At 58.4% G+C, this 23,471-nt stretch overlaps 1 protein-coding gene across 14 annotated transcripts; it reads left to right on the plus strand.

Moving 5' to 3' along the window:
- Positions 1-518: 518 nt before the first annotated feature.
- Positions 519-23,460, plus strand: IQANK1 (IQ motif and ankyrin repeat containing 1). 14 transcript variants are annotated; one of them, XR_011466802.1, is made up of 15 exons: positions 519-1,039; positions 2,509-2,654; positions 5,912-6,001; positions 15,480-15,616; positions 15,768-15,932; positions 16,000-16,191; positions 16,268-16,393; positions 19,053-19,181; positions 21,771-21,910; positions 21,973-22,027; positions 22,138-22,230; positions 22,399-22,507; positions 22,600-22,693; positions 22,798-22,901; positions 22,986-23,122. XR_011466802.1 is itself a non-coding variant. In XM_070382499.1 (15 exons), the coding sequence occupies exons 2-15, from the start codon at positions 2,579-2,581 to the stop codon at positions 23,287-23,289; spliced, it is 1,758 nt and encodes a 585-aa protein (XP_070238600.1). In that variant the 5' UTR covers positions 519-1,039; positions 2,509-2,578; the 3' UTR covers positions 23,290-23,460. The 14 variants fall into 14 exon arrangements, 13 of the variants coding, with proteins under 13 accessions (XP_070238600.1, XP_070238606.1, XP_070238608.1 ...); XM_070382499.1 differs by lacking the exon at positions 22,399-22,507 and adding an exon at positions 22,323-22,344 and having other exon boundaries at positions 22,767-22,901; positions 22,986-23,460; XM_070382496.1 differs by having other exon boundaries at positions 923-1,039; positions 22,767-22,901; positions 22,986-23,460.
- The last annotated feature ends 11 nt before the right edge of the window (positions 23,461-23,471 follow it).

A 23,471-nucleotide genomic window follows, 5' to 3' on the forward strand; every position in this document is an offset into this window, starting at 1 on the left:
ACCCAGTCCAGGGACTTGGGCGCCAGGGAACCGTGCGCCCCACGGAGGGAACCATACAGAGCTCTGGTCACGCGGGCCACCCCCAGTCCACGGCGGCCTAGAAGGTGCACCCCCAGGAAGGGTCTAGGCCAGGCCCGGCACGCTCTCCAGACCCCAGCGAGGCCACGAGGGTAGGAGCAAGGCGGGCGGCCTGGGCTGTCTCGATCTGGGCCCGGGGCCCCTTCCCACTCGCTTCTCTCGGGCCGGCGTCGAGCGAGGGCGCCCGCGATCGCACCAGCACACGCGGCCGTGGCGCCCCCTCGGCCCCAACTCCGGCAGACCCTGCCCGACCCCCTCGCGCGCGGCCGCGCTCCCACCGCCTCGCTCTGGGTCGCGCCGACGCAGCCCAGGTGCGGGCGGGTTGGCCGCCCAGGTGAGGCCGCGCCGGGGGGGCCCGACTGTGCCGACCCGCCCCACCCCGCCGCGGCCTCCCTCTCCGCGCGCCCCGCCCGGCCGGAGCCCGAGGAGGGGGCCCTACCTGGCCAGGTGCGCGGGGTCTCGGGACAAGGGCAGCAGGAGCCGACCGCCGCCCAGCGGCTTCGCGGTCCGGTCGGTCCGGCAGCCACTCCCTGCCGCGGCCCGCCCGCCGCGCGGCCTGATTCACGCGCCCGCCCCCGCCCCGCCCGCCGCCCCTGCCGCCTGCCTGCCCGGGCAGCACCTGGGGGCGGGGCGGCCCCACCCGCGGCGCGCCCGAATTCCTGCGCCGCCCGCCCGCCGCCGCCGCTCCCGGGACCCTCGCCTAACCCCCCACGGCGGAACGGCCCGGGACCCCAGCCCGGGACCCCGGGAGACCGCTGAGGCCCCGACTTCCGGGGCCCCGCGTCCCCAGGCGCCCATCTGTTCGCCGAAGGCTCGAGGGCCCTAAGCCTGACCCTTGACCCTCGCCCCGGAAGTCGGGGTGACTCGGAAGTTCCGGCTAGTCGCTAGGAAACGGGCCAGCCCGACGCGGGGGGCGGTGCTTCTGGCTTTGCCTACGAGTTGGGGGAGGCAGGTGAAGCAGGTGAGACCTTGAGGGCTGCGCCGAGCCCTGGGCAGGGCAGGGCCTGGGGGCCTGTGAGCACAGAGTGCCCCCCACCACACAGGGACAGCCCCACCCCCGCACACTCTGATGCCCACAGGTATCCGGGACCCTACACGCGTATAGGAGACCCACTGCACACTGGGGACACTTCCCCACGTCAGTCCCCTCCCCGCACTGGCACACCCACACACATGTAGCATACACCTGTGGACAGGAACTGTACAGGCATATAGGGACCTGCACACACAAAGGACTCCACACACACACACACACACACACACACACACACACACACACTGACCCCCACTTACATGGGACCCCCGCTCCCGATGCACATAGAAACCCAGGTCCATATAGGACCCTACAAGCACATGGAGGCCTGCACCTGCTGTAGTCAGGCGCACGCCCGCGTCCACACGTACAGGACGCTCTGCTGCACAGACTCTGCACACAAGCAGGGCCATCCGCCACAGAACCCTGCAACATACAGGCACCTATGTGAGCACCCAGAGTCCCTCAGAAACCGGGGCCCTGCAAGTCCCTGAGCCCCGCACACTCCCGCCACACTTATGTGCATGCACGCATACACACTCACACTCCCTTCCTTAGCTGCCCCAGCCCCCCAGCCTCCCCCACAAACACTTCAGATTCCTCCTCAGAACCCCAGTTCCCCATCAGACCTTCTGTGAGGGGCCCTTACACGACACAGGCCCCGCCCAGCCCTCGACCATCTGCCCAAGCCCATGGCAGCACCTGCCGCTGCCCTCCCACCTCAAGCTCTGTCCCTCCCCTGCCATAGTGCCCATCCATTTCAGCCAGTCTCCGGTCACCTTGTCCCAACTTTCAGGGTCATTCCCAGTTGCATTTGCTCCTTCCCCAAACTCTCAGTGACATCCACGGTGGGAACACAGGTGTGCGCTCAGGCAGCACCTAGGCAGCAGTGCTTCGGGGGAGGGGGGCAGCAACACAGCCTGGGGCAGGGGAGGCCCCCCTGGGGAAATGTATCTGGGGGTCAGCCGAGTGGGCCAGGGAGAGGGGTGTTGCTCCCGGCCCCGACAACACCTCCTGCCAAGGCCAAGACGAGAGAGGGGTGGGGTGTGGGGGGAGGGCTGGGGGCAGCAGGGGCACAGAGGCTTCTGCAAGGCCAGGTCGGCTCAGGCTGCTGTTTAAAACGAAGCTGGCTCAGCCTAGTGGTCTGCAGCCAGGAGATGGGTACCAGACATCAATCCTGGGGTAAGGATGGGTGAGCCAGGCTGAGGGGGCAGGGACGTGAGGGCAAGGGGGACAAGCTGTGGCCAGATGTTCTTGCCAAGTGTTCCCACCCAAGCTACTGGGCATGCACACGCCAAGAACCAGGGGCAGGCGGGCGGGCAAGGAAGCCGGCAGGAAGCTGCATTTGGGGGTGATCCTGTGTTCCCCAGTTTGGCACCTGCTGTCTGTTCCTGCAGGTCCATGTGATGCTGTCCCCACTGCCTCTGCCACTCTGAGCACACCCTCCGACCTTCCCCTCACAGGAGAATGAGCAGTAAGAAGGGGGGACCCAGAGCTGCGCCAGGGAAGTCCTTCCCCAGAGCCAAGCCACGGGCCCCTGCCGGTGAGTGTGACCCCTCTGACCTCCAGCCTGGCTCAGACTCTGACTTGTGACACCTGCTGTGCAGCAGCCCAGGAAGACCCTTCCCTGAGACAGAGGAGTCAGAGCTCAGATGTCCCTTCAAGATTCTGACCCTGGGACTGTACCCCTGGGGTTGGGGTCCCAAGGACAGTGTTCAGAGCATAACTTTAGGACATGTGGAGACAGGCAGCAGGCCTGTGGGGACTGAATATAGGTTCTGAAACATGAGGGCTTGAACCCACGCTGGGGACTCCGAGACAGTGCGCAGTCCCCTCTGGCTCTCTGCACCACCTAGGCCATGCTGTGCTGTTCCTTGTCTGCTGCTCCCTCAGGCCATGCTCTCTTTAGCTACTTCCAAGCTGAAAGGTGACAGCTTGCCCTTGGCTCAGTCCCGCCATGGGCTAGGAAGTGCATCTCCTCCCATGTCCACCCTGACCCACGGTCGCTCTTCTCTGAGTCCCATTTTTTCTGTCACAGCACTCATCTGAGTTTTTGCTAGGCTGCCAACACCTTCTAGGCTGCGGCTAGGGGTCCTCCCTGTACACACGCCTGTACTGGGGTCTAGGCTCAGTAGGGGAGCCCCACACCCTGTTCCCCAGCTTCAGCCCCCCTGCCTAAGCGGGCCTGGATCCCAGAGGCCTCCCAGATCCCCAGACCTGGCGGGATGGTGGTGCCCACTCTTCCACGCCAAGCTGGGTTAGACCCTAGCTCCCCAAAATAGCCCCAGCTGCGTCTGAGGCGGCAGCGCTCCTGGAATGAGGATGATGGCTCAGGTGGCTTCCGCCATCTCATCTCAAGCCCTGGGAACAGGCTCTGCAATAAACAGGAGGCCGGGCAGGTGGCCAGGAAGCTGTGTCGGGCGGGGGAGGGGATGCTGGTCCTGCCTGCTGACTGTCCAACTGGGCTCGGGACCCGGCCCTCACCCTACATGTCCCAAACGCTGTGCTGGACAGTTCCTGCCCCGGCCCACCTGGCCAGGATGCCTGGGTGCTCTGCAGAGACACCTCTGCCTCAGTTTCCCTGAACAGCCCCCTCCTGGGCTCCCTCTGCTTTCTAGCATCGGGCCAGCCCGGGAGGGCTTCCTGTCGAGTGGTCCTTGCAGTGCCCCGTGCAGTGGGCACCAGCCTCACTTTGGGCCACAGATTTGCCGCGGGTTGTTGCCATGGTCGCCACACCCCTGAGATGGTCAGCCTCCTCCACCCCAGTCCCCTCCAGGCCTTACCGGGTCTTGGGTCTGCAGCGCCTCAAGGCCCTCGCTGCGGAGCTGCTCCAAGGCCAGGGCTAGCTCCAGCCCCTCCACGTGCACCCAGGCCTGCTGCTCCTGGAGCTGCTGCAGCCAGAGCTGCTCCTCCTGCCACAGCCGCATGTGCAGCTGGGCCTGCCGACGCCGGTCCTCCAGCAGCAGCTGCTCCTGGGCCAGGCACAGCTCGACCTCGTGGAGCCTCAGCAGTTCCGGGCCCAGGCCTGGCACCAGGCCTCCCACCCCGTAGCCCTCCATGTCCGCAGCGGGCACAAGCACCAGCTCGGACCCCACGGCAGCGGCCTGCTCCGGCCTCTCGGCTTCCTGTGGCCGCTCTGGTCTGGCCACCTTGGGGTGCCCCTGGGGAGCCAGTTTGCTGCTGGTCACGTGCCCTGTGGGGGCCACCCCCGCCTCGTCCCCCAGGCACCCTGGGGCGGGGGGCGGGGGCCTGGCCTTAGGGCCCTGCTGCCCAGTGGCCTTCTGTGCCCTGCCCGCCCTCCTGGGCCGGGGTTTGCGAGCTCTACTTCGTTTGCCAGACATGCCCCCGATCTGGTGCCTGTTTTACCAGGTGTCTGCTCCTCGGGGGCCCCGGCTTATCGGCTGGCCGGCCTCAGTCAGGCGGGCCCAGGGGGCTCCCCTGAGAGGCCACGGTGGGCCCTCCGCTCCTGCGGCCCCTCGTGTCTGCCCTTCCCTGGGCTGGCACCCCGGCTGAGGCACTGGCCCGGGCTCTGTCTGTGGGCCTCACAGACCCACTCCGCGGGCTGGGCCGCGCCAGGGAGTTTATAGGGACTTGGCGGCGCGGTGGCTCACCCGGCGCGAGGCTGACTAACGCGCTGACACGGCGCAGGGCTGCTGGGGCACAGGCCTCTTCGGCCAGACTGGGAGGGAGACTGAGAGAAACTGGAGGAGGCGACTCGGCAGCCAGACTGCGGGCTGTGTGTCGGGACGCGTCTGGTCCTGCCCTGGGCGGGCACCGGTGCCCCCCCACCCCGTCCCACCCCGTCCTCCCCTGCTCCCGGGAAACTCCAGCTGCAGCCCACGGGGCTCGGAGCTGCGTCCCGGGCCGCACCAACCATCCAGGCAGGGTGCTCACCGGTTGCAGATTGCTCTAACCCAACTGCCACAGGAGCCCCTGGCCCCAGCCCAGAGCCAGTATGGTTGGAGAAAACCACCTGGTGGTTGGGGGAGCTGCGGGGGTGGGGTGGGGTGGGTTCTGTGCAGTTGATGGACCCACTGCCCCCTCTGGGGGAGACTTCCGCTGGGGGCCAGGGGCTGGGGGAGGGGTGCGGGGCGGGTGCCAGGGACTTGGGGGAAGAGGCTGGAAGTTGGAAGGCCCAGATGGCATTTAGTGGACTGACATGGGGCAGTAAGGAAGAGGCCGGCCTGTCCTGAGCTGAGCCAGGACTCTTGAGGACGTCCTGATTGGGGGTTCGGCGGTTCTGCCCACAGGGGCCAGCCTTTGGATCCCTGGGGACGGCTGTGGGGGAGGCGCGCAGGGCCAGCCTGCCTGGCGGCGTCCCCCCCGCTTCCTGGTGGGAGGGGGCCCCACGCACGGCTCCTCCCCGTCATTTCCCCAGCCCGGGGGCCGCTGACTCACACCCACGCCCAGGGCCCCATCCCAGCCGGCTCCGTCACACTGGCTGAACTGGTTGGCCCGGCCCAGCCCCGCCGGCTGCACCCCTCTCGCTCAGCCCTTGCCCCAGAGGCCTCGCGGTAGGTAGACAGAGGCACAGAGCGGGAGTAGCGTCGGGGCACGGGAAGTGGCACCGGGCGGGTGCAGTGTTAGGGGCGGGGTAGGGCGGGCGGCGAGTCCTGCGGCGGCTTCGCCACACCTGGGCTCCGGGCCTGGAGCTCGGCCCACGTACGGGCGGGCCTGCTCGCCGGCGCCCTCTTGCGGCCGTGGCCCGGCCCTGGTCGCCTCGCGAGGAGGCTGCGGGCGGCAGCTCTTCCGGGCCGAGCTCGCGCCCACTCCTACCCCACTGACCGCCCCCTCCCCTAGGGAAACCCGGAGAGAGCCGCCAGCCGCAGAGGGAGACCGGCCCACAGGCCATGGGGCTCGCGACCCCGGAGCGCCCGGAGGCCCCTGCAGGTGAGAACCCACGCTCCCCAGTGCGCTCACGGGCCGGGGGCTGGACACTGGGCCGTCTCCGTGTGTACACGCCCCGCGAACGCGTGTGCTGGAGCGCGCCTGCGGAGCGGCCTCGCGGGGCCCCTCTCCCGTACGCCTGCAACTCCAGCGGGACCCCCTCCGCCCTGGCAGAGCGTCCCTGGGGTCGGGGTGTGCGCTCTCAGTCCCAGGCCTGAGTCATGGTCTCTTGGCAGCGGCCTCCGGAGCAGAATCTCTAGGAAAAGTTCCCTCCTGCGGCCCAGACCCGCATTCAGGCGCACCTACCCCCCGGGTGTCCTCAATCTCTGCGGCACTTCCAGGTTTCACACCGTCAAGGCCCTCGCGTGTCTGCCCTGGCTCTGCTCCCTGGTGAGCCTGTGTTCACGCTGCTGCCCGCTGCCAGCTCCGTGCCCCCACATCCCCTCTCGCCCCGCCAGCTGACTCTGGCTCTGAACTGGCCCCTCCATTCCCCTCCGTGTCGCAGCCACCAGTAGCCAGTCTCTCCTGCAAGTGTGGTCCTCCCCAGGTGGCTCTGGCCTCACCCCCAGATAGACTTCCAGCACTGCCAGTCACCTTGGTTTCCCCCCGGACCCCGAAAGGGCCAGGGTGAGGAGCCTGACCTTGTCCTGAGGACAGGGCCGGACCCCAGAAGGCTTGCAGAATCCTGACTGTCAGTTTTATAGAAGTTTTAATGCCCAACCTATGTATTGGGAGAATGTCCAGTAGCAGCAGATGGGGCCTGGAGAGCAGCAGAAATGAGAGGCAGTGGAGGACAGGCAGGCTGGGCCCCGGGAGCCCTGCCCGGGTGGCGCCGCCCCTGTGTTCTCCCTGCTGCTCCGCCAAGGGCTGTCGCCAGGGCTTGTGTCCTGATGTCACTTTCTCAAGATCCAGGCGCCTGGTGAGAAGCCCAGTCTGCCCTTAGGTCCTGCTCCCGTTGTCAGGCCCTGGAGAGACCGGTGTCTGCCCCCTCCTTGTGGGTTTCTGTAGTGGCAAGTGGGCTCCTACTGAATTTTCCAGAACGGAAACCAGCCTCACAAGGTCAGGGTCTCGAGCCTTCAACAGGTCGGTCCACCCTTGTCTGTGGACCTGGAGTAACACAAGACCTGCCGTTGCTTCGCCTCTTTCTGCAGGAGGCGGGTCCCCCACTTAGGCAGGGTGGGTGCCAGGACCACGGACGTGTTACTGGTCTGCAGGCGCGGCCTCGACCCAGAGGACAGACGCAACTGCAGAGCCTAGACTTCAGCCTGTACAATCGGGGTCCCCTCACGGTGGAGGTGTCACGCAGGACTGCTTCGCTCGGGGCTGGGCGGCCAGAAGTGCACGCACCCCCAACCCCTACCTTCTCCTGCGGCCATGCTCATGTGTCTGGGAGCCTCGGCTCCCTGCAGTGGGTACCCTTCCAGCATATTCACACTCTGGTCTGTTCCAAGAAGCCCCCCTGCCCCAGAGAGGATCTGTCCTCCTCTCACCACCCACATTTCTGACAATCTGTCCAAATTGTCAGCTTGAGTGCATGAGTTGATGTCAAAACAGTTACTTGGCAGGTCAGTAGCCGGCCTAGATCAGCCTTGACGAGAGGGGCTTGTGCTGCCAGTCGGCCCGCACACCTTTCTCAGGCCTGCCCGCCGTCATTCCAGACTTGTTCACTTCAGGCTCCCGATGCTGGCTAAGCCCTTCCCGTTGTCCTGGAGTCGTCTACCTGCACACCGCAGGCCACTCTCCCCGCCATGAACCGGGTACCCCTGGGAGATTCTCTCCTCCGCTGGGACCTCCCGAGAGGAGCTGTGAGGCGGCAGCGGGCAGTCTGAGGGGCGCCTCTGTGTGGACTGAGCTCTGTGGATCGAGCCGGAGTCCCCTGTCCACCTCCAGGAGCAATGTTGCGGCAGAGAGGAGTGCATCGGGATGTGTTCCTTTCTGTTGTGAAGGACTACTGTGTGTGCCGGCGCCACAAGTCCCAGAGCTAGGACCCCGGCTCAGGGTGGGGACTCAGGCTGCTTGTCCTCTAGAGCCCTGGCTGGACTCCAGGCTCCACCAGGGCCCTCCCCATCCCAGAGCTGTTATCCAGATCCAGAACCATGTTCTCAGGGGAGGCACAGCCTTGCTCTGGAGCCTGAAGTCTGTGCTGCGGCTCTCCCACTGGGTCCCCCCGGCCTCCTCCTCCCCACGAGTATACACCTTCAGCTTGTCAGACCTGCCGGCCAGCCAGCCTGGCAGCACACGCCTCCACCAGAACCCCTGGGCTTGACTGTTAGCCTCCTGGACCTCCCAGGACACGGGTGGGATGCTATTCCCAGAGACAGCACCAGCTGCACTGAAGTCCTGAGAGGCCTGCCAAGCTCTGGGCCTCTTGACGGAAGGAGGTCCGAGGCATGACAGCTTAGCTCTTACCTTTAAGGTATCCTGGCACGTCCCAGATCTGCAAGCTCTAAACTCCTCATTAGTGTGGGTTAGTCTCCCATCCTCTGGATCTGCCTGGATCCATGAGTTGTTGCGATGACGTGGGTTTCTGTGCTAGTTCCCTGTAGCTACTGTAACAACAGTTAATGTACTTTTAGTGTCTCAACAGCACAGATTTACTGTCTTGCAGTTCTGTGGGTGAGAAGGCTGACCTGGGCCTCACTGGACTAAAATCAAGCTGCTTCCTGCAGGCTCTAGAGGAGGATCTGTCCTTTGTCCTCTTGAGCTCCTGCAGGCGCCCGCATTCCTTGGCTCAGGGCTGCTCCCTCCCTGTCCACAATCAGCAGCCTCTTCTCAAGTCCCAGCTCCTCTGCGTCTTCTCCTGCGCCTACTCCAATGACCCCGGCTGGCTTCCTGTCTTCAGGTCAGCTGACAGCGGCCCTAGTTCTGCCTTCAGTCTTTAAGGCCTTTGCCATGTAACACAGCATGTTCACAGACTCCCGGGAACAAGACAGGGGCGTCGGCAGGGGCTGCCATCTTGCCTGCCGAGAATAACATGGTCCTGAGACAGGGCAGAGAGGGCCTGCTGCTTGGCGTGGATGGGAGAGCACCACGGGCCAGACGCCGCCACACGCCAGGTGCCCGAAGCCCAGGGTGGCCCTGCTTGGCCCGCCGTCTGTACGCATTGCCTTCATCCATCTTCTCCCTCCATTGTTTCTTGCAGAGGCCAGACAGGTGAATTTAGCGGAGACGTGATGGGCACCGCCACACCTGATTTCCTCAGGTCTTTGGGTTTTCAATTTAGGCTTTATTCTTTGAGAGCAGCATTGAGGGGAACGCAGGAGATTCCCATAGACGCCCAGCCCGCCACACATGCACGGCCTCTCCCGTTATCAGCACCCCCACTCACACTGCTGACAGCTGACGAGCCTCACGGACACACCACGGTTCACATTAGGGTCTGCTTTCGGTGTTGTATATCCTGTGGGTTTGGACAAATGTTAATGACACGTACACATCATTGTGCCATCACACGGAGGATTTTCACTGCCCTAGAATTCCCCCCTGTTCTGTCTGTTCCTCATACCCACTTCTATCCCTCACCACCACCAGTCTTGTTATTGTCTCCATAGTTTTCCCTTTTCCAGGACGTCAGATACTTGGAATCATACAGTATTATAGCCTTCTCGGATTGTTTTTTTCACTGAGTAATATGCATTTAAGTTCAGTTCAGTTGCTCAGGGGTGTCCGACTCTTTGCGACCCCATGGACTGCAGCACGCCAGGCCTCCCTGTCCATCACCAACTCCTGGAGTTTACCCAAACTCATGTCCATTGAGTCGGTGATGCCATCCAACCATCTCATCCTCTGTCGTCCCCTTCTCCTCCCACCTTCAATCTTTCCCAGCATCAGGGTCTTTTCACATGAGTCAGTTCTTCACATGAGGTGGCCAAAGTATTGGAGTTTCAGCTTCAGCATCAGTTCTTCCAGTGAATACTCAGGATTGATTTCCTTTAGGATGGACTGGTTGGATTGCCTTGCAGTCCAAGGGACTCTCAAGAGTCTTCTTCAAAACTAGAGTTCAAATGCATCAATTCTTTGGCGCTCAGCTTTCTTTATTAGTCCAACTCTCACATCCATACATGACTACTGGAAAACCCATAGCTTTGATTAGACGGACCTTTGTTGGCAAAGTAATGTCTCTGCTTTTTAATATGCTATCTAGGTTGGTCATAACTTTCCTTCCAAGGAGCAAGTGTCTTTTAATTTCATGCCTGCAGTCACCATCTGCAGTGATTTTGGAGCCCCCCAAAATAAACTGTCACTGTTTCCATTGTTTCCCCATCTATTTGCCAGGAGGTGATGAGACCAGATGCCATGATCTTGGTTTTCTGAATGTTGAGTTTTGAGCCAACTTTTTCTCATGCCATTATCTTCATTACCTCCACCATAGTTTGGTCTCAGGTCAAATAACAGGGAGGGAACACAGCCTCGCCCATTAACAGGAAATTGGATTAAAGATTTACTGAGCATGGCCCCGCCCATCAGAACAAGACCCAGATTCCCCTTCAGTCAGTCTCTCCCATCAGGAAGCTTCCATAAGCCTCTTATCCATCTGATCACATGGACCACAGCCTTGTCTAACCAACACGGACGGGTCATGGCGGAGAGTTCTAACAAAACCTGGTCCACTGGAGAAGGGAATGGCAAACCACTTCAGTATTCTTGCCTTAAAAACCCCATGAACAGTATGAATATGCATTTAAGGTTCCTCCATAAGTGCATATTACTGAGTGAAGGAACCGGGGTCCTCACTCCAGGACTTGTGGCGTCAGGCGCACAGCGGTTCTTCAGGACAGAAAGGAGCACATCCGGCCGCACTCCTCTGTGCCGCACGGGGCGTTCCTGCGGGTAGAGGGGGCTGCAGCTCTCCACCCACCGCGCTGAGTCGCTCAGTCCGCAGGGAGGCACCTCGTGTTTTTCTGTGTCTTGAGAGCTCACTTCCTTTTAGGGCTCCATTGTCTGGATGAACCACAGTGTAGTTACCCACTCACCTACTGAAGGACATCATGCTTGCGTCTACGTTTTAGCAATTATAATAAATCTGTAAACATCCACGTGCAGGATTTGATGTGAGCATAAGATTTCAATTCCTTTCGGTAAATACGAGGGAGCACAGTTATTAAATTATTAGAGTATGTTCACTTTTAATGGCACCCCACTCCAGTACTCTTGCCTGGAAAATCCCATGGATGGAGGAGCCTGGTGGGCTGCAGTCCATGGGGTTTGCGAAGAGTCGGACACGTCTGAGCGACTTCACTTTCACTCTCACTTTCATACCTTGGAGAAGGAAATGGCAACCCACTCCAGTGTTCTTGCCTGGAGAATCCCAGGGACGGGGGAGCCTGGTGGGCTGTCGTCTGTGGGGTCGCACAGAGTCGGACATGACTGGAGTGACTTAGCAGCAGCAGCAGTTTTATAAGAAAGTGCCTAACTGTCTTCCAAAGCAGCTGCAGCGTCCTGCGTGCCCACCGGCACTGACCGCGGGTTCCCTTGCTCCGCACCCTCGCCAGCACCTGGTGTCAGAGTGTCCGCCTTCTGGTTCCTCTACCAGGCCTGCAGAGGTATCTCACTCTTGTTTCACTTTGCATTTCCTGCTGACAGGTGATGTGGAGCATCTGTCACATGCTTTCTGTGCCAACAGTATAGGTTCTTTGCTGAGGTGTCTGTTCAGCTCTTTGGCCCATTTTAAAATCAGGTTGTTTTCTTACTGTTAGGTCTTAAGAGTTCTTTGTATATCTCAGATTACAGTCCTTTATCAGATATGTCTTCTGCAAACATTTCTCCCAGACTGTGTTTAGTAGAGAAGAAAATTTTCATTTTAGTGAAGTCCAGCTTATCAGTTGTTTCATTAATTGTGCTTCTGGTGTGGTACCTAAAAAGTCATTGCAAGGTCTTATGGGTTTTCTCCTCTGTTACCTTCTAGAAATCAGTTTTGTGGGGTTTTTCGTTTGTTTGGTTTGATTGTAAGACATATGGGATCTCAGTAACCCAGCCCAGGATTGAACCCGGGTTGCATCAGTGAAAGCCCAGAATCCTAACCACTAGGCCACCAGGGAATGCTCCAGTTTTGTTTCATATTCAGGTCTGTGATCCATCTTGAGTTGATTTCCATGAAGGGTGTAAGATCTGTGTCCAGATTCACTTTCTTGCACATGGACGTCCAGGTGTTCCAGCAGCATCTATTAAAGAGACCACCTTGGCTTCACCCATTGCCTTTGCCCCTTTGTCAAAGGTCAGCTGACTGTATTTATAGGGGTCTCTCATGTCTTTGGTGCTGGTATTAGTCTCTTCATTTCCTCCAGGAAATTGTTCTATTTTGTTCACGGTCCTGGTGGGAACGGGGAGTTTCTCAAGCTCCCCTCTGGCTCTTGCTACGGTAACAGCCCTGCTGGTCAAGAAGCCAGTGTGAGCATTCTGCCAGCAGCCAAGTGTCCCTGTCCCAGATGGACCTGGGAATGGACTGGGGCCACAGCGCCGCCTGTCCCTCAGCCTTCGCTCTGAAGACAGGACCGTGATGATGTGACAATGCACCCCCCGCCCCTCCAGGCAGCAGTGTCAGTTCAGATATCACGTCTGTGGGCCTCCAAAAGTCTCTATTCTCGTTTCTCCAGGGCATCATTGACCCTGACAGAGGCCACCAACTCCTCCGGGCGGGCAAGGGAATGCCAGCCTGGGGAGAGCACTTGGAGAGGCTTTGCAGGGCCTCCAAGGGTATCTGGCATTCTCTCACAGCAGCTGTGAGTCTTTGACCTTGACTTTTGTCCGAAACTGGGTCAAAGACTGGTGGCTGATGTCAGATTTCGGGTGGATGGAGCCTGCCCTGCCTCTCACCCTGGGGTCTCTGCGTCCTGACTGTCCCCCCGACTGCTGCCTATGTCGATAGCATCCTGGCCCCACATCTCACTGCTGCTGCTCAGCCTCTTTGGTTCTGGGCTCCCATCTCCCACTGACCTGAGGACAGCCCACTGGCCTCCCAGCCCAGCCTGCCGATGGTGAGGTCACAGGTGTTTCTCACTGTTTGATGCAGGGCTGTCCTCTGAACCCTCCCAGGGGGCCTCACAGGGGGAGGCTTAAACAAGCACTGTTGGGCCGCCGTGGGCCTCTTCCCGGAGCCCACCTGCACGTCCCTGCTTCATCTGCTCAGCCCCTGACGCTCCTTACTGGCCTGGGTGCAGCAAAGGGGTCTTCGGGCGAGGTCATCGTGATTCAGAAAGACCGCTCTCCGCGGGCAAGGCGGAAGGAGGCGTCCTGGCGCGCGTGGCCGGCTGCGGGAGCCGGCAGGTGTGGCCGCTGCCTGGCAGCGCCGGAGCAGAGGGACGTCGAGCAGGCAGGCGGGCGGCGCTGCGCTGCCGCCGCCTCCCGCGCCCCCTGCTGGCGAGATAAACGGAGCGGCGGCGGGGCCCGCACCACTGGGTGTCCAGGCCCGAGGCTGTGGCCTCCACACACGCCGCCCCCGCACGCCTGTGTGCTCCCTCCGCGCAGTGCGGGCGGCCGTCCGCTCTGCCTGCCGGCAGGTCCTTCGGCCTTGGAAGCGGCCGTGCCTCAGCTTGTGGTCTCTGTGAGTCAGAAATGCAGGCACAGCTCAGCCAGTGTCTCCTGGGCATGATAAGCCCCACTTTGACCAGTGGACACGGCAGTGTTTGGGGGACCTGGAAACTGGTTCAGAACCAGAGCTTAGTCCCCAGTGTCTGCCTGCTGTCCTTCCTCCAGGGCCTGGTCACCCTAGTCAGTGGACCGGGGCCTCTGGGAGGCTGGGAGGCAGATCTGTGCACACCGAGGTGGGTCTTGGGCTGTGTCCTGAAGGGACGCAGGCTTCCCTTTCAGCCGCAGGTGCGAATTTGATTCACTGTGATTCCTGCACTTCTCACCCGGGTTACTGGCATCTCATGTCTCTCCCATGGCTAGGGAGCTGGGTGCCAGGTCAAGGACAGAAACATGACCAAGTATACTGCATGCTTGTGTCGCTAGGGTCTGTTTCCTGGCACCTTCTGGTACCTGTCAGAGTGCAGTCAGGAATAATAATTTTTTTTTTTTAGTTTTTAAATTTTATTTTAAAAATATTTATTTATTTGGCTGTGCTCATTTGCTGACTTCTACATTTGATGTCGCTATAAAATGTCCCAGGAGAGCATAGTTGGATTTATTTCCTACTTGGGTGCTCAAATAACGTTTTCCTGAAGGGCCAGCAACTTAAATAGGACATATCCGATGCCAGCTGTTCTGCTCCCTGGTGTATTCTTTGTCCTTTTTGTCTTAAGATTCATTTCAGAAATTTTTGTGTGTTTTGTCTCTAAATACTTTCCCTATCACTAGACTCCACATTCCAGAGACACTAATTCATTGTCCTCACTCTGTGCCCTCACCTGCATGCCCCACTCTGCACCACACGGGCTTCGTTTCCGGCCTCTGTTGCTGTAGTTGTTGGCCTGCAGAACTGAGAAAAAAAAAAAAAAAAAAAGAACTGAGAATTGTCTTCCATCTTTTCTGTGATGACTCTATTATCTGCCTCCTGGTTCTGTTTTTTTCCTCTTGTCTTTGATCCCTTGAATTTCTGTTTTTATTAAGCTCCTCCCCAGCTTGCGGTGCCTGTGGAGAGCAGGCTCTTCTGCTTGTTTTTCCCCAGTCTCCTGAATGCCGCATCGTCTGGGGGCACGTGTGCACCTTCTCCCTGCCCTTTCCTTCACCCTGAGCTTGGCAGCTGGGTCTGTTGCTCCTCTGCTCTCTTAGTTCTTGCTCAACCAAGAACACAGGTTGAGCAGTTATTCTCAGGACTCACCGGTTCTATTACTGGACTGTTGCAAAGCCCTGTGCAGTGTGACTGTCATCACCCCATTTAGAGAAAGGGATCCTGAGGTGCAGAGAGGTTAGGCGGTCACACATCACAGGGTCAGAGAGTGGCAGGTGGGTGTGAATGCCGCTTCTAGTTCTAGCGCTGGGACCCTCCACTGTGGCCGAGTGTGCTGCCGGGCTCCAGGCTGAGTGCAGGGCCAACGGATCCCAGATCCCAGGGGCTCCCTCTTCTGAGCTCCAGTGCACTTGTGTTTGAGATCACTCACTTCAGCCCTGTCGGCCCTGGCTCTGGGTACGGCTGCCTGAATTTGGAGGGGGTCCTTCTGGCTTTCAGAGGGAGGGTGTCTTTGAGGATCAACAGTGGCTTCTCGGTCTTGCTTGGGTTTCCCACCACCATCTCCACATGTCTTCCCAAGCTGCGGGCTCAGAGGGTGTTTGCAGGGTCGCAGCTGTCTGGGATGGGGAAGGGCAGGCTTGGTGCCAGAGATCTGGCTCAGCCTCATTTGCTCTCTGCCGCTGGGTTACTCTGGTTTGGTCGTGTTTGTGTATTTTAGAACATTTTTGATCCTTTGGTCTAGTCGGGAGGGATTTCACCTACTCCACTCGCCTTGTTAACCTGGAGCTCTGGCACACCTGGTGTTGGCCCCGCAGCCGCGAAGATCGCAGCGTGGAGAGAAATCCTGGGATCCATAAGCCCTCTCCCCACTAGCAGGGCCAACCGCGGAGGACCGAGCAGCCACCATCATCCAGTGTGCCTTCCGGAAACTCCTGGCGAGAAAGGAGCTGGCCCGCCGTCAGCAGGAGCATCAGGACTACCAGGAGCTGATGGAGAAGCTGCAGAGGGAGGTGAGATCAGGTGGGGCTTGGGGCGCGGACACAGGGCCAGGGCGGGAACTGTAGGGCTAGGGGCGGGGACACAGGGCCGGGGGCGGACACTGTAGGGCTAGTGCGGCGTGGGATGCAGGGCTGAGCTGTAACCCGACTGGATCTCCCGCAGGCCTTCGTGGCCCAGGTTCGGCGCGAGCAGGAGGCGGCCCGGCGGCGGCAGGAGGAAGCGGCTGCGGCCGAGCGGCGGCGGCAGGAGGAGCGGCTGCGCGGGGCGCGCCTGCTGGAGGCGGCCTTCGACGGGAACCTGGGCGAGATCCAGGCGGTCCTGCGGGAGGTGGGCGGCGGGGCGGCGGGGCGGAGGGTCCTGAGCTTGGGGCGCCGCTGACCCCCGCCTGGCGCAGGTGGACGAGCTGCTGACCCGTGAGGGCGTGGGTTGCGACGCGGCGGGAACGGCGCGGCGGCTGCAGCGGCGCTTGGCCCTGGTGGATTTTGAGGACAGCGGCGGGAACACGCCACTGTCCGAGGCGGCGGCGGGCGGGCAGTCTCTGGCCATTCAGCTGCTGGCCGAGCAGGGCGCCAGTCCCAACAGCAAGGTGGGCACCGGGGCCCGCGAGGGCTGGCGGTCGCGCCTCGCCGTGGCGGGCCCTGCTCAGCCAGCGTGTCCCACAGGGCGCCTTCGGCCGGACCCCGCTCTACCGAGCGGCCTTTGGGGGCCACCTGGAAGCCGTGGAGGTGCTTCTGAAGCTCGGAGCTGACCCCCGGGTATATGCGGACGACGGGAGCACCCCCGAGCAGGTGCGCGAAGGAGGGCAGAACTCCCGCGGGACGCTCGCTCCCCCTCTCCCAAAGCTGTCAGGACCCTGGTGGCTCTCCAGGCTGGGTCCTGACCTTCCTGGACCCAGCAGGCCCTCTCCCTACGGAAGTCCTCGCTGTGAGCCTTCCCGGGAACGCGCCATCAAGACCACAGCTCCCGGCTTCCGTGGGCCTCCTCTGGCCAGGGTTCTTCTCTTCTGCCTGGACCCTCAGTCCGCCTCAGAAGTACTGTCTCCAAGGAAGGTGGGGGACAGCAAGGCTCCTGGGGCCGCGCAGGGCCCCGGGGTTGAGGGCAGCATTTGGCCTGCACATCTGGCCCCTCACCCTCAGAATTTCCCGTTTCTGAGAAAATTGATCCCTAAGCCCCTTCCCCAGGTGCCTCGGCCTGGCAGCTCCTCCCTGGCATCTGGAAACAGCACCAATGGGCCTTTTCCCAGGCCCTCGGCTGGAGACCGAGGGGGCCTGGATTTCTCCCGGGCCCTGGAGGCCTGGTCGGATAGGTGGCCCAGGACCTCTGGGAACAGCTGTGCAAACGGGTCAGCCAGTGCCACCACCTTCTTTAAGAGAGTCTGAGTTGAGTCTCAAGCCTCGCCCCGCCCCTGAGTCGCAAGCCCTGCCCCCGGTCCTGCTCCAGGGTTGCCCTTTGTACTTTCCTCTGCTCTGCTCTGCTCTTCTTTGAAAAGCAACAGAACAGGTTTTAAAAGACCAGCAGAGCCTTTGGCTTCAAACTACTGCTTCCATGCTAGACGAAGGAACAATAGGCCAGGAGGACGGAAGGGCCTGGCCACAGCCTCAGGGTGGCTGGAGTGAGGAGCGCACCGGGAGGCCCCCCCCTCAGATGCTGGTGCCCTGGTGGGCCGGGGCTGAGGGGTGTTGAGGAGGATGTGGAACCCACTGGTGCCTGAGTTTGAGGGAGGGGTGCAGGGGGCACTGAGAGGAGCAGCACACAGCTGGGCAGGGGGGAGCAGGAGTCCTCTGGCTGTGGGGGGAACAGGGACAGTCTCTTTAAGAGGTGGTGCTGGAGCAATTGGACGTCCACAGGCAAAGGAATGAACCTCGACCTAAGCCTTGCACCCTATAAAAAGACTAACTCAAAGTGGATTATGGATTTAAATGCAAAGCGTAAACTCTAAAACGTACAGAGGAGCACAAGAGAAAATCTTTGGGAAAGATTTCTTAGACAAAAAGCACAGTCTATAAAAGAAAAATACCCCAAGAAATTGAGCTTCATCAAAATGTAAAGCTTTTGCTCTGCTGAAGCCCCTGTTAAGTGGATGAAAAGACAAGACAGAGAAGGAGAAAAATCCTTGCAGACCACACGTCTGACCAAGGACCCGTATTTACAATATTTAGACAGCTCTCAAAACTCAACGGTAAGTCATGCAATCCAGTGGCTGTATGTGTGGACGTAACTGATTGCTTTCGCTGTATACCTGAAACTAGCAAAGCACTGTAAGTCAACTGTGCTCCAATACAATTTTTAATAGAGATCCAGAGGTGTGTAGGGCGCCTTTGGGGATCCAGGGAATATGAGGTGTCTCCTGCTTGTGAGGAAATGCCTCAAGGCTGGGGACAGAACACCTGTCAGGACGGGAGGAGGGAGTGCCTAGCCTGTCGCCACCAGCCTGGGCAGGAGCTCTCACAGCCCTTGCAGCACTGGGTGGGGCACTTGGAAGGACCTTGCCTCAGTAGTGAGGATCAACGCGGCTCTGGTACAGCCTCGCCAATCTCAAGGCAAGACCCAAAGGATAAAACTTCCCAGGTAATTTAACTGTATGCCAAAATTCAAGAACGTGTATGGAGATACAAAATATACAGCTCCTAACAAGACAAAATGCACATTGTCTGGCACCAGTGAAAGATTACGGGCATACAAAGGAGCAGAAAAATATGACCACGAGAAAACTTGTCCAGTCAAGACAAACAAACTGACGTGGGTCACAGTTAGTGTAAAAGACTTGTAAACAGCTATTGTAACTGTATTCCAGATGCTCAAAAAATTGAATAGAGAATGGAAGACATAAAAAGCTTAAATTCTAGAGATAAAAAAGACAGTCTGCAATGAGAAACAAAAAGCTATAGGTGAGATTAATGTCAACTTAGAACAGAGCTAAAGGTTGGTGAATTTGAGGCTCACAAGAGAGAAACTGCTACAAATACAAACAGTCAGAAGAGCAATTCTTCTAAATGATGACCATGCACAAGCTGTGGGACAGTTTCAGGAGGCCTACTGTGTATGTAATTAGTCTTCAAAGGAGAGAAGAAACAGATAAACATATATACTTGAAGAAATAATAACCTTAGGGTTTCCAAATTTGATGAAAGGTATAAACCGCATTCCTCAAATCTCAATAAACAAGAAACAGGGAGAAAAATCAGGCTAAGGCACAATGTGATAACATTTCTCAAGGCTAGTGCTAAAGAGAAATCTTATAAACAGCCAGAGGAAAAAAGGCATAGACAGGAAAACAAAGATAAGGATTATGGCAGACTTCTTGTTGGAAAGAGTGGAAGTGAGGAGAGAGTGGGGCAGCGTCTTTAATGGTACTGAAGAAGGAAACAAATCTTGTCAACCTTCAATGCTATGCTCAGTGCAAATATCTTTCATAACTGAAGGCAAAGTAAAGACATATCTTTGCAGACACGCAAAGCTGGAAGACTCAATCACCAGTGGACTCACACTATAAGAAACATTGAAGGAAGACGTACCAATAGAAGGGATGCCAGATGGAAATACGGATCCACTCAAAAGAGAGGAACGCTAGAAAGGGTAACTATGTAGGTAAATATATGAGATATTGCCTTATTGTTTAAACTTACTGAGAAGGTAGTTGAAACAAAAAATAATGGCACGTGTCCTGTGGTTTTATAACACATGGAGGTACACATACTGAAAACTGCACAAAGTATAGTTGTTTGCTTCAACTGTGTGACACAAAGATAAAGGTTGGCAAGGGGAAATGAAACATACTGTGGGAGGTTTTTGTATGTAAAGTGGTACAATATCATTTAAAGGCAGTCTGTCATAAGTTAGAGGTATACGTATGCTGGAAGCCCTAAAGCAACTACTAAATATCAATAGAGTTATAGTGTAAAAAAAGAGGAAAAGGAAGATCATACTAGAACCAGGAGAAAACAATAGAAAAGGGTAATTTGAAACTCAACCATATCAATAGCTTCATTAAGTGTAGAAGGTCAAAAGACCCCAATTAAAAGGCAGACTGTCTTTTGGATTAAAAAAATCCAACTCTAGTGACTTGCTGGTGGTCCAGTGGTCGAGAATCCACCTTCCAATGCAGGGCACGCGGGTTAGATCCCTCGTCAGGGAGCCGAGATCCCACGTGCAGAGGAGCGGCTCAGTCGGGCACCGCAGCTGCCGACCCTGCTTCAGCGCCTGTGAGCCACAGCCGGAGATGGCAGCATCGCAACAGAGGGCTCCGTGCCAGGCTAACGACCCGGTACAGCCCAATGAGTACATGTTTCTTGAAAATTCAACAGTATTCTGCCATAAGAAACAAACTTTAAAGACACAAATAGAAAATTAAAAGGACAGGACAAATGTGCTGGGATAACACTAAGAAAGCTGAAATGAATATATTAACATCAGAAAAAGTAGACTTAACAGAAAATATTACTGGGGAGAAAATAATCATTTCATAAGCACAAAGGATTCATCAAGAGGACAAAAGAATCCTGAATGTTTTTTGCAGCTGTACATGAAGCAAAAACAGAGAAGTACAAGAACTAAATCCACAATCACAGTAGCAGATTTCGGCATCCCTACCTCAGCAACCGGTGAATCAAGTAGAGAAGTCAGTGATGTGGTTTAGTCGCTAAGTTGTGCTCGACTCTTGTGACCCTGTGGACTGTAGCCCGCCAGGTTCCTCTGTCCATGGGGTTTTCCAGGCAAGAATGCTGGAGTGGGTTGTCATTTCCTTCTCCAGGGGATCTTCCGAACCCAGGGACTGAACCTGGGTGTCCCACACTGCAGGCGGATTCTTTACCGACTGAGCCACGAGGGAAGCCGCCAGTAATGCTGTAGAACTGAGTGACCTCAGCCACTAGCTGTGCCTCTGTCCGCCATCCCTTCATCCCTCATCTGTCCATCTGTCCTTGTTTTCATAAATTTATCCACTCAACCCAATCTTTTTTCCCTGAAGTGGATTTACTCTTTCATCAATTCACACCTTTTCTCATTAGCTTATGAGTCATTTATTAATAAACTTGCTGGTCTGGCTACTCGCTACTGTATCTGTTTCACCCTTCCTACCACGGTAAGCCATCCTCATTTATTCATGTATTTAACTACTATCAATTCACACAGCTATCTATCCATCCATTCACACACCCACTTATGCTGTTTACTTGAGAGAAGTAAATTTTGAGGAAAAATTTTTTTTAATTCTCTTTAAAAATTTTTATTAGGCTGCACCGGGATTTAGTTGTGGCGTGTGGGATCTAGTTCTCTGACCAGGGATTCATCCTGCAATGAGAGCACCGAGTCTTAGCCGCTGGGCCAGCAGGCATATTCCATACTTGAGAGGAAATTTTGAGAAAGCAGGGACTGTGCTTTTGGTTGTCACATGAAAGGCATTCACAAGTTGTATTGAATGATTGGATTGGATTCATCTATCCATTTGTTCAACCACCTTCTTATCTAAGTTATTCATCCATTAAATCCCTTCATCTATTAATTTTTATGTATCAATTCATTATTTCATCCATTCATTCAATTAACCCAAGAATCCTTCATTCTTTTGTCATTTAATTCATTAACTTACTCATCTGCTCCATCTGTCCATTTCTCTCATCCCTGATTTTGCACATCTTTGAACTTTCTTTTTGAATACAAACCACATACTGAACATTGTACAAATCAAAGTTGTGTGGCTCGATTAAACCCAGATTAACCTCCTGAGTCCAGAAATGAAATGCTGCCAGGCCCCTGTGCCCCATGCTGAGAAGCCCGCCTCCTACCACCGTTCCTCACTCTGGAGCAGGAGCGGAGGGGCCTGGGATGGGTGCGGACAAGGGCTGTGTCCTACAGATGGAGGTCTGCGAGGGGACAGCAAAGGCTGCAGCCAGGGACCCTGCAGTGGGGGCTGGTGGGTGGGGTGTGGAGGAGGAGGGCAGGTGGGGGGATGCGGAGCCTGAGGTTTCGGGAGGGAGGCCGTGGGGACCCTCCAGCGCCCGGTTTCACAGGTGCTGATCATGATGGTCAAGGCTCCGGGCACCTCCCTGGCCCACCGTCAGGGCCGCCTTTCTGCCCCAGGGGTATCCTGTCTGAAGTGGGACTGTAGCACCTCCCCAGGTGAAGAACAGGCGGCCCGAGCTCTTGACCAGTGGCTTCTGTCGCTAGGTGGCCTCGCTGGACACTGTGGTCAGCGTGCTGCAGTCGTGGGACCTGAGCCTCACAGACGCCATGCTCCGGAACATGGAGGCGGAGCAGGAACGCCGGGCCCAGGAGGCGGCGCGGCACAAGGAGGCAGAGGCCCAACGGTGCGGCGGGTGGGAGGCGGGGGGCTGGCCCGGGCTGCTCTGACCACCCCCCTCCACCGCAGCATGAACCTCAAAGTACAGCAGCTGGCCAAGGAGCAGCAGCAATGTCACCAACAGGTGAGCCGCCTGCCCCCGGAGGGGAGGGCGGGCGGGCGGAGAGCTGGGAGCGCGGAGGCGCCCTGTGGACCCCAACCTGGTCTGGAGGCCGGCTCGCCCCCTTCCCACAGCTGCAGCAGGCCTACTGCGAGCTCAACCGGAGGATCGCGGAGCACGACAAGTGCGAGCGGAGGGGCGTAGGCCTGGCTGAGCTCACGCTGCAGGTTGGCTTCTCCCCCTTGGACCTGGGGAGCCCCACCCCTGGGCTGTCAGCTTCCAGCAGCCACCTCTTGGGCGGGCGCCCCCTCTTCCTTAGGGGTCCCAGCTGTGCACGGCAGGTAGGTGTTGGTGTCCAGCCTTGCCCTGAGCAGAGCGTGGGGGCCCCCCTCCAGGCCATCAAGGATGCAGAGGAGCAAGTGGACAGGCTCCAGCAGGAGGCCCAGAAGGCGGAGGAGGCGCTGGCCCTGGCCAGGCTGGAGCTGCGGGAGCAGACCGAGGAGGGTGGGTGGGGCTGGGCTGGGGCTGGAGGCGGAGGGTCCCCGGTGGGTATCTGGGCCGCCCCTCCCATCGGCCCCACATTTACACCCCCACAGCGGAGGAGGAGGTGCCCGGGCTAAAGTGCCAGGTCAGCGAGCTCCACGACGTGCTGATGAAGGACGTGGGTGACCGCATCCGCGCAGACGGCAGGTCAGTGGTCCCGGCAGGCCAGGGGTGGGCTGGGGGTTCTAGCAGATGGCAGTGACCTGGAGGCCACCCCCAGGTGGCCTCTTGTCATCGACCCTTCGGGCCAGGCGGCCACATTCCTGCGCTATCAGGACACCAACTACGTGGACGCCGTGAACCCCGACCACCTGAGGCCGGAGAGGATCCGGCTGGCGCTGCTGGGGGCACTCAGGTGAGGTGGGCGGAGGGCAGGCGCCCGGACGCCACACCACTCTCGCCGCAGCCCTCACTGCCACAGCCTACGCCGTCCCCGCAGGTTCGGGAAGCCCCTGGTGTTTGACCTGCACGAGGTGGATCTGTTCCCGGCCGTGCAGCAGCAGCTGGAGGCGGTGCAGCCAGGCCTGGCGCAGGAGCTGCTGGGCCGCGGGCTGCTGGAGCAGGAGAGGTACCTGTCGCTGCTGCGGCCGACCGATGGGCCCGAGTACAGCCCCAACCAGTTCCAGGAGGCGCGCCTGCAGCACTTCCGCCTCTTCTTCGTCACCAAGGTTCGGTGGCCCCCGGCCGAGCAGCTGCAGGTCCTGCTGCCTGTGCGCGTGCAGCTGCCGGGCGGGGGCCTCTAGCAACCCGCCCCAATAAAGGGCCCGACCCCAGGTGACATGTGCGTGCAGTGTGCCTCCTCTGTGTGCGTGTACCATGCAGGGGAGCGGGCCTTGGGGTGGTGAAGGCAGTCCCCCAGCCCCCTCCTACTGGGGGGCAGCCCAGTCTGGGTGAGCCACCTGAAGTCCTCGGAGTCCCTGCACCC

This window comes from Bos mutus, chromosome 14 (genome assembly GCF_027580195.1).
Source record: "Bos mutus isolate GX-2022 chromosome 14, NWIPB_WYAK_1.1, whole genome shotgun sequence".
NCBI classification, from domain to species: Eukaryota; Metazoa; Chordata; class Mammalia; order Artiodactyla; family Bovidae; genus Bos; species Bos mutus.

Excerpts from the sequence above, each read along its gene's own strand:
- IQANK1 (XM_070382496.1), top strand. The coding sequence starts at position 2,579 with ATGAGCAGTAAGAAGGGGGGACCCAGAGCTGCGCCAGGGAAGTCCTTC. Across the intron at positions 6,002-15,479 it reads GCGCCCGGAGGCCCCTGCAG|CAGGGCCAACCGCGGAGGAC; the intron begins GTGAGAACCCAC and ends TCTCCCCACTAG. Across the intron at positions 22,028-22,137 it reads AGCAGCAATGTCACCAACAG|CTGCAGCAGGCCTACTGCGA; the intron begins GTGAGCCGCCTG and ends CCCTTCCCACAG.